The sequence below is a fragment of the Neomonachus schauinslandi genome, chromosome 6 (genome assembly GCF_002201575.2).
Source record: "Neomonachus schauinslandi chromosome 6, ASM220157v2, whole genome shotgun sequence".
NCBI classification, from domain to species: Eukaryota; Metazoa; Chordata; class Mammalia; order Carnivora; family Phocidae; genus Neomonachus; species Neomonachus schauinslandi.
This window is the reverse complement of record NC_058408.1, coordinates 67,811,605-67,822,000: the sequence shown is the minus strand read 5'-3', so window position 1 is coordinate 67,822,000 and position 10,396 is coordinate 67,811,605. Positions and strand designations below refer to the sequence as shown.

At 47.7% G+C, this 10,396-nt stretch overlaps 1 protein-coding gene across 1 annotated transcript in view; it reads left to right on the top strand.

The window, feature by feature from the left end:
• The window catches only part of DEGS1 (delta 4-desaturase, sphingolipid 1), a 10,392-nt gene extending 2,846 nt beyond the window's left edge, over window positions 1–7,546 (top strand). Inside the window, exons 2-3 of the mRNA XM_021679458.1 lie at window positions 2,816–3,558; window positions 6,857–7,546. Of these exons, the coding sequence (XP_021535133.1) occupies window positions 2,816–3,558; window positions 6,857–7,003 (890 nt within the window). The 3' untranslated portion in view covers window positions 7,004–7,546. The remainder of the gene's footprint in view (window positions 1–2,815; window positions 3,559–6,856) is intronic.
• The last annotated feature ends 2,850 nt before the right edge of the window (window positions 7,547–10,396 follow it).

The window sequence follows — 10,396 nt, the reverse complement described above, 5'->3', positions numbered from 1 at the left end:
CCCGCTGGGCAGGGAGCCCGACATGGGACTGGATCCCAGGACCCTGTGATCATGACCCGAGCTGAAGGCAGACGCTTAACCAACTGAGCCACCCAGGTGCCCCTATTTTGGACATTTCTTACAAATGAAATTATACAATCCTTGGTCTTTTGTGACTGTCTTCTTTCCCTTAATGTTTTCATGGTTCATCTATGTTGTAGTAGGTCAGTATTTTATTCCTTTTATTGGCCAAGTAATAGTCCAGTGTATTGCTATTCTGCATTTCATTTATTCATTCTTCAGTTGCTAGACTGTGGGGTTGTTTTCACCTTATGACTATTATGAATAATGCTGCTATGAACCCTCACATGGAAGTTATTAGATGGATGTGTTTTCATTCCTCTTGGATAGCTGCCGAGGAGTGGAATTGCTGGGTCATTGGTAGCTCTGTGTTTAGCATTTTGAGGAAAAGCCAGATTCTTCCAAACCAGTTGCACTATTTTACATTGTCAACAGCAACGTCTGTGGGTTCCGGTTTCTTCATATCCTGGTTACTGCCTGTCTTTGTCATTGTAACCATTCTAGCATGTGTGAAGGGGCATTTCATTTTGGTTTCAGTTTGGGTTTTCCTAATGACTGATAATGTCGAGCATCTCTCATGTGCTCATCGGCCATTTGACACTTATGATTTGGGGATAGTATCTAAGAAGCCACAAAGGTTATGGAGATTTACTTCTGTTTTCCTTTTTTTTTTTTTTTTTTAAAGATTTTATTTATTTGACGGAGAGAGATACAGCGAGAGAGGGAACACAAGCAGGGGGAGTGGGAGAGGGAGAAGCAGGCTTCCTGCTGAGCGGGGAGCCCGATGCGGGGCTCAATCCCAGGACCCTGGGATCATGACCTGAGCCGAAGGCAGATGCTTAACGACTGAGCTACCCAGGCGCCCCTACTTCTGTTTTCTTATAAGAGTGTTAATAGTTTTCTTGTACTGAGGTCTGTGATCTGTTTGAGTTACTTTTTGTGTACGGTGTGAGGAAGGGGTCTATCTTCAGCCTTTTGCATGTTAATAACCAGCACCATTTGTTGCAAAAACTCTTCTTTCCCTGAAGTATCAATACCCTTGTAGTATTGATTTTTATGTACTAAAATAAGCTTTGCAGACATTTGGTACAGAATTACTTGGAGCAACTTGATTTGTCTGAGAGAACGAGGCATGTGAGTTTCGTCATTTTAGAATACTATAAAACATGTATTGCCTTTTATCCTTTGTCAGATGTGTCAATTTAACCAAGTTTTAAATAAGGTAAAGATGCCAGAGCTCTGTCTAAACAGAAATACACAGAATTATTACTTCCTGAATGAATTCTTCAAGGAATTATTTCTTATCCACCAGTTTTGTTGTTGGGGAATCACTCCCCAAACGCTCATATTTTAATGAATGACTTGATAGGAAAATTAGTTTTAGACAAATTCACTTCTAGGCCTGTAGGGTTACCTTTTTTTTGTCTATTGCCTACAAAATTTTTTTTTTTTAAAGATTTTATTTATCCATTCATGAGAGAGAGAGAGAGAGAGAGAGGCAGAGGGAGAAGCAGGCTCCCAAGGAGCAGAGAGCCCGATGCGGGACTCGATCCCAGGACCCTGGGATCATGACCTGAGCCGAAGGCAGACGCTTAACCATCTGAGCCACCCAGGCGCCCTATTGCCTACAAAATTATTAACATTTGATAAAATGAACTAAACCAACGAAGATTAATTGTTAGGGAGCGGAGAGAAAAAATGGGGAGTCTCATGTCGTATATATAAAACCGGACTTCAGTAGCCTGCCTTGCAGTGTAAGCTTTGGTTGAATTCCTCCTTTCAAATGTAGAGAAAAGAGGGTGAAGCTGCTCTTTTCCCTTCTTTATCTTTTCAAAAACATTCTGAGTGACTTAACTCAAGAAGAAGGTCTTTGCTCCTCATGCTGTCCTGTGTTAAACCTACTCAGCAACATATATAACCAAAGACACTCATCACACCTCGGCCTCCCTCTTGGGGGGGTGGGGTGGGGAGAGTAAGATCCAGAGAAGAGTTTGCATTTGCCCTTAGAGGACACTTGCCTGAAATGCAGAGTTTTTGCTATTGGCCTTTTTCGTCATACTTGGATATTTGCATGTAGATTCAACAGCGCAAATAAGAATCTAACAAATTAGCACCGTGCAGTTCTCACACATTATCCTGATTTCCTGATGGCTGTCAGAAGGCCACACGGGCAAAAATCTTAGCTATCTGAATGTCTAAAAATAGGGAAGTGGGTAGAAGTTACAACTGGCAACTAGAAGTGATTCAGTCATTATAAAGGAAATTATAAAATCTAAGTATGTGTCCTCTATAACATACATATCGTATGTGTCTAAGTACATTGCATATACATCATACATAAGTATCTACATATACTGTATCTTCTGTCAGACACTAGAATATAGAATAGATTTATCAGACTGTGATTGTGACTTTGCAAAACTTACCAATTTTATATACAAACAACTGTTAGGAGTAAAAAGGGAATTAGGTAACATGAAATCTTTACTCATTTGTGATTTTCTTTCTGTTCGTGTAGAGAGTCTAGATTTTGAGGCTAATTTTTCCTGCACAAATTTGTTGTGACATGGTATTCAGTAATTTTACTATTGGAATATACTCCCCCCCCATAGTGGATAAAGTCTCTAATGGAGGGCATATCACGATTGGGAAAAAGAAAAAAATAATGTGTTAATTTAATGGGTGTTGATTTAATTATAATTGCAGAACTGTGTGTGCTCTTCTCAGTTCCTGGTTTGTTTGTTTTTCTTTACAGCAAAGTATCCAGAGATAAAGTCCTTGATGAAACCTGATCCCAACTTGATCTGGATTATAACCATGATGGTTCTCACTCAACTGGTTGCGTTCTACTTAGTGAAGGACCTAGACTGGAAGTGGGTCATATTTTGGGCGTATGCCTTCGGCAGCTGCATTAACCACTCTGTGACTCTGGCTATTCATGAGGTCTCCCACAATAGCGCCTTTGGCCACTACAGAGCTATGTGGAATCGCTGGTTTGGAATGTTCGCTAATCTTCCCATTGGCGTTCCCTATTCAGTTTCCTTTAAGAGGTATCACATGGACCATCATCGCTACCTTGGGGGTGATGGCATCGATGTGGATATTCCCACCGATTTTGAAGGCTGGTTTTTCTGTACTACTTTCAGAAAGTTTATATGGGTTGTCCTTCAGCCTCTCTTTTATGCTTTTCGACCTCTGTTCATCAACCCTAAACCAATTTCTTACCTGGAAATTATTAATACTGTGATCCAGGTCACTTTTGACATTATAATTTACTATGTTTTGGGAATTAAATCTTTGGTCTACATGTTGGCAGCATCCTTACTTGGGCTAGGCTTGCACCCGATTTCTGGACATTTTATAGCCGAACATTACATGTTCCTCAAGGGACATGAAACCTACTCGTATTACGGGCCTCTGAATCTTCTCACCTTCAACGTGGGTTACCATAACGAGCACCATGACTTCCCCAACATTCCCGGAAAAAGCCTTCCACTGGTAAGTAAAGAGATTGGACACATACTCTAATTTCTGATGGTTATATGACCAAAATCAGTCTCAACTTGCCCATTTTAAAAGGAATCTAGTGGGGGCGCCTGGGTGGCTCAGTCTGTTAAGCGTCTGCCTTCGGCTCAGGTCATGATCCCGGGGCCCTGGGATTGAGCCCCACCCCTCCCCGCTCAGGCTCCCTGCTCAGCGAGGAGCCTGCTTCTCCCTCTCTCTCAAATAAATAAATAAAACCTTAAAAAATAATAAAACAAAAGGGATCTAGTGTATTTTGCCCATCTAAGCTGCTCGTCAAAGCAAAGGACAAGTGTGCGTCCTGAGTGTGCCCTCCTCAGAGTCCTCGGCATTCACTCTCTGAGTCCCGAAGCCTAGCGGTGGCCCTTTAGGGGTCCAGAGTGCTGGAGAATCTGCCGACTTATAAACAAGTCAGAGATTGAGAAAGGAGTTCTCGTGTGAAGTGAGCACAGGTTCACGTCGCTTTCATCGCTGTTAAGTTGATGGGCTTAGCTAGGATTTATGTGCTGTCTTGTTCGGAAATGCAGACGTCCCTCGTAATTGGCCTGCACAGTGAATGGACAGTTTCCAGGGTGGCAAACTTTCTTCAGGCAGAGCTTGCCTGTTCCCCACGCAGCAGATTTGAGTATAGTGTTTGTGGAGGATGTGAAAGAGCACAGTTTGACCCCCATCCTTCCATCCTCTGCAAAGGCCCACCTTCGTAACTTCTCTTATTTTTCAGGTTAGTTCTTTTATTAGACTTCCCTTCCTCAAAATGGGTGGCTTTTACAATTTATTACCAAAAAGTTTCCATAATTCGAAAAAGGGGAATATGTATGAAAGATAATACTAGTTTTTCCTAATTTTTTAAGCTATGATATAAGGGAGCTAACAATTTTTTTTAAGATTTTATTTATTTGACAGCGTGAGCACGAGTCGGGGGGAGGGGCAGAGGGAGAAGCAGACTCCCCACTGAGCAGGGAGCCTGAAGCGGGACTTGATTCCTGGACTCCAGGATCATGACCTGAGCCGAAGGCAGATGCTTAACAGTCTTGAGCCACCCAGGTGCCCCGTAGGGAGCTAACTATTGCCAAATATTTTATGCCATCATATCTACCCAATCAAATTTTATGGATTTCCTCCTAAGTTTTTAACTATTGACTGATTACAATACAAAAACACACAGCATGAGAACTAAGTGTGACCTCTGATTATTGACTGGATTCCCACTCGAGGAAAGAAACATCTAGAGAGGACATTGGGTCAGTGGGGAAGCTTTAAACTGAGTAGTGCATCCTCGAGAATATTGTGTTAATGTTAACTTTCTTGGGTGTGAAAACAGTATGATGGTTTTGTAGCACAATGTCTTTATTCGTAGGAGGTAGGTGTTGAATAGCGGGGTAGAACGTTAGGGGTGAGTTGTCACATGCCTGCAACTTACTCTCAAAAGGCTCAGCAGAAAAAAAGCATACTATGTGGTGTATGTCTGTGCAGAGACAGAAAGTGACTCATGGTGGTAGTTGGTGGGCCTGGGTAAAGGGCATAGAGGTGTCTCTGTTCTGCTCTTTCAACTTTTCTGTAGGTGTCACGTTTTTCAAAATAAAATGTTTGGGGAAAAACCTTGCAACTGGAGCCAAGTTTGAAAGCAGGTATAATGGGCCCGGTGTTGCTCTGCCCATGCACACGCCTGACGACAGAGGAGGCCTTGTGCGCCTCTTCCCTAAAGAAGTGAATTTCCACTTATTTTTTAAAGAGGATACAAAGCTGGCTGCCCTTTGAACAAAATCATTTTTCAACATCAGCCACACAGTGGGTCCTTGGAACAACACAGGAGCTGGGGTGCCAACTCCCCACAGGGTTGAAAATCCACATGTGACTTTTGATGCCCCCAAAATGTAACTACTAGCCCGCTGTTGACTGGAAGCTGAACTGAAGACGTAAGCAGTATTTTGTATGTTATACGTGTCCTATACGGTGTTCCTGCAGCAAGGTAAGCTCGAGAAAAGAAAATGTTAAGAAAATCCTAAGAGAAGACACATTTACAGGACTGCACTGTGTTTAGCGAAAACATGTCCGCGTATGCGTGGACCCACGTGGTTCAGACCGTGTTGTTCAAGGGTCAACTGTACCTTAACTTATGGGTTTCTTTTTTTTTTAATTGTTTTTAAAAGATTTAATTAAGTATTTGAGAGAGAGCGAGCACGGGCGGGGGGAGGGGCAGAGGGAGAAGGAGAAGCAGACTCCCCACAGAGCAGAGAGCCCGACGTGGGACTCGAGCCTGGGACCCTGAGATCATGACTTGAGCCGAAGGCAGACGCCCAACTGACTGAGTCACCCAGCCGCCCCCATCTTCCGGGGTTTCTTGAACAGCCCCCAAACTGAGAATTTGCTCGCTTCAGACATCACTTGCCATAAGGCCCATGGTGAGCAGCATCTGTTCTGTTCCTGCCCGCTTCCTGCTGTCTTCACTGCTGAGCTGCACTGACAGGTGTCCTCAGAGCTCTGGTCTTCCCATACCGGCTCTTCCTGTCAGGTGTGCATCAGGGAGCATTCGGTCCTGTGTGCTCAGCAAATCCCTGGTATTTACTGGATCATATTGCAGGAGTTACAGTGCGTGGCGTTAATGGGTGTGTGTGACAAGGCTTCTTACAACAGCCTTATTAAGATGTAACTTACATGTATAGCTCAGCTATTTAAAAGGCACCATTAAGGGGCGCCTGGGTGGCTTAGTCGTTGGGCGTCTGCCTTCGGCTCGGGTCATGATCCTGGGGTCCTGGGATCGAGCCCCGCATCGGGCTCCCTGCTCCGCGGGAAGCCTGCTTCTCCCTCTCCCACTCCCCCTGCTTGTGTTCCCTCTCTCGCTGTCTCTCTCTGTCAAATAAATAAAAGGCACCATTCATGGGGTGGCTCAGTTGGTTAAGCATCTGCCTTTGGCTCAGGTCATGATCTCGGGGTCCTGGGATCGAGCCCCGCATCGGGCTCCCTGCTCAGAAGGGAGCCTGCTGCTCCCTCTGCCTCTCTGTCGCTCTCTGAAACAAACAAATAAAGTGTTTTTTAAAAATAATGGAATAAAATGCACCATTCAGAGCTTGATAGGAGAGAGTCTGTGATCCTAGAGGGTCGAGTATATGTCACTGTTGAAATGCTTGGTGCCGGGATCCCTCGGGATCCCAGCGTTTGGGGCAAGAGGAGGGCGGAGGGTGGTTTCTCTTCTCGGTGTTTGTGCCCGTGTCGGTCCGTGACGCCCAGTCCCACTCCGCCAGCACTCATTCTTGCTGCACATTTGGCCTTGCAGGTGAGGAAGATCGCTGCCGAGTACTACGACAACCTCCCCCACTACAACTCGTGGATAAAAGTACTGTATGATTTCGTGACAGACGACACCATAAGTCCCTACTCGAGAGTGAAGCGGCATCCAAAAGGCAAGGTGGTACTGGAGTGAAGGTCCTCATGGCTAAAGGAATTCCTCTGTGGAGCTTCACAAGGGCTGGAAAGTGGGATTTCTGCGTTATTAATCGAAGCCTGGAGAAGGTCCCGAGCGTGAGCCCTGCGGTCCCTGGAGTTTCCCCGGCCTCCCACAGTCAGCCTGTCTAGCCCGCGTTCAGCTTTGCTCACACGGAGCGTGTGCGTCACATCATCATTGTTGAGGATGGTTCCCCTGACGTCTGACATTTTGTAAGCATATCATAAAAAAGCTTTAAAAAAGCTATTTCTAGTACATTATTTTCACTATAAAGTTGTACTTTATTAAAACAGCTAATAAAATGGGCTATTAATCACAGTAGTATTTATCACATTTTCATACTTCACTGTCTTTATCTAATACGGTACTAGGGTGAGTTTACTTTAAAATGTCCCCCCCCCAAAAGATCTGGAAATATCTTTCCCTGTAAGCTGAATTTTTTATTTTTACTACTGTACGTGAAACTGAGATGACACACTCCTGAATCCTGCAGACTCATAAATAAAAGACTTTTGTGTTCAATCACGTCCAACACTGAACTTCCTTTTTCAGACACAGCGACTCTCCAATTAGAAGCAGCTCCCCAGGGGGAGCGCCATGTCATTTGATGGCAGCAGAACGGGGGTGTGGTCTGATGGGGTACAGCTGGCTCCATGGGGCCAGGACCCTGGGGCTGAACTGTGTTACTGGGGTAGACTGAGCGTGACGTGGTGAAGTATTCTATTTCTTCATTTTTATTTTTCATTTTTTTTTCCTATTAGAGAGAGGCAGAGGGAAAGAGAGAATGCCAAGCAGGCTCCACACCCAGTGGGGAGCCCAACTAGGGGCTGGATCTCATGACCCTGAGGTCATGACCTGAGCCAAAATCAAGGGTCGGACGCCTTAACCGACTGAGCCACCCGGACGCCCCATGGTGAAGTATTTTAAAAATAATATGTGGTATCAAAAAATCAAGTAGTCTATAATTTGTACACAACACCAATCCTCAAGCACCCCCCTTCCTTTTTTTTGAGAGAGCACAAGCGGGGTGGGCAGAGGGAGAAGCAGGCTCCCCGCTGAGCAGGGAGCCCAATGTGGGGCTCGATCCCAGGACCCTGGGACCACGACCTGAGCCGAAGGCAGATGCTTAACCATCTGAGCCACCCAGGTGCCCCACCCTCAAGCACCCTTATGAGATGTTACAAAGTCCGATTTCTGTAATCACCAGCTGGACTGCATCCTCGTTCTCAGAAGGAGAGGCAAACCTGCTCTGCACACCTCGTTTCATCCCCAAAGTACTTTGCTTTCCCTTCCTGATCCTCTTGCCTGGGAAAATTCCTAGAATCAGAACTATTGCTTAAAGAACCATTGTGTGAATGGTTTAGGGTGATAACAGAGCCAACATTACAATTCAAATACACGTGCTCAGTGAAACAGCGTCTGTGAAACACCCATGGATGTGATGCATTAAGTCAACTGTGTTCTCTGGCAAGCGAGCCTCCCACTCTCCTTGTTTGCAGAACTTGGGCTGCCGGCTTCACGCGCCACACAGATGCCGACAACTCCCGACTCCCCATCCGGCTCAGCCTTCCCTGGGCCCCGTTACTGCGGGGGCCACGGTGAACGCAGTCCTCCTTCCCCAAACCTGCTGTCGGCAGTCACATTACCAGTTCTCCCTCAGGCGGCAGGTTTCCTGACCAGTCCAGCGCCTGGCCACCAATTCAGCCCATTGTTTCTGTCCCCGGCAGGGAGTTTTCCAAAGAGAGACCTAGGACTCTGGGGGCAGTAGGAAGGCTGGGCCCCAGCACTTCTACAGCACCAGGGCTGCGCGTGAGAGATCCTTCTGTGGCTTTGCACAACTCCCCTCTGCCTACATCTTTTCTCCTGGTCTGCTTGGCTCATCCTCGGGGCTCACGCCAGCCCTCTGCAGCCCGTCCCCACCCCCGGCAGGCCAGGCACCACTCTTTTGGACTCTCCAAATGGTTCCGTGGCCCCAAAAACTATTCAGAAATTTGCAGTCTGTTTCCCCATGAGGCGGTCACTCCTGAAGGGCAGGAAAGATCTTCACTTGTGTCTGCCAGACCTCGCAGGGTCAGCAAGCCCGGAATACACGGAGAGCCACGTGCACAGCAAAGCAAAGCTGGAGGGCAGGCGGCTAACCTCGGAGGGTGGTGGTTTGCCGAGAATCCTGCTGAGCCTGCGCAAGCTTACCCTCCACCCTCTAGACGCAGACAGCACTGTTCCTATGCTCCTAGTGGACAGGAGAAGACAGGCTCAGCGAGGCGGAGTCACGTGGCCCGAGGCCAGCTGAGTGAGCTGTAGGGGTCGCAGCGGCAGGCCCCGGGACTCCAGAGCCCGGCACGGATGGGTGTGGGAAAGAACAAGTTCCCTCTGCTGCCCGCACGACCTCCTTCTATGAGCCTGCGGTTCAGGCCGAATCTCGGAGCTTTGACTTCCAACAATCTAAGTCATTTTTTGTTTTGTTTTTAGAATTTGGCTTTTTATAGAACATGTTACAAGAGAGGTTTAGTCAAAGGGATCAAAGTCCACGCCTCCTGATTCTTCCTTCTGTGCGCCCAGGTCCTCTGCGGGGGTGGGGGGGGGGGTGGGCAGGGCCGCCGGCAACCCCGCGCGGTAGGTGAGGCTCCCAGTGTTGACACTGGCCGGCGCCTTTGCCAACAAGCCTGGCCAGAAAGGGTCAATATTTGCACCAGCTGCTTTAATGCTCTTACCTACATGACCGTGCCCAGCACCTCACCACGCTGTGCAGAACCAGGACCCGGCAGATGCCGGCCGGCGCGGAGCTGGCTGCCGGGGTCTCAGCACCCGGGGAAGTGAGGGCCTCAGGAGGACCCAGCACCTGAGCAGCATCTAAAGGGCCCTTCTAAACTCTACTATGGAACATCAACCCTTAAGTTCGTAGCAAAAATGCACGTACTTGTTCACTCTACAGCCACCCTGCCAAGCCCTGCATTAGGCAGTGAGGATGCGGACGGCACGGGGCCCCAGAGGAAAGCGCCGATGCTCCAACACTAGGACTGCGTGTGGAATCCGAAATCAGCGCCTAAGACAGGGGCGTCCCATGTGGCTGAGGGAAGGGGGCACAGCAGGCAGCGACGCCCCACCCGCCCTGCAGGTCGCCCTGTGCCCCGTACTGGGCTGGCCAGGGAGGGACCCCGCGCGCTGGCTTGGGAAGAAACCAGGCCGAGAGACATGCTCCCTCCGCTCCTCCACCCACCCGGCTGGCTCGGAGGCTCCGTGTTTGGACAAGGAAATGTGCTGTCTTGCTGGGAACGTCTTCCAGGAGCCAGGCTTAGTCATGTGCGATGAAGCAAGGACGAGCAGCAGGCCCTGCAAACACCATGCTCGGAAACCCGAGGACATTAAACATGA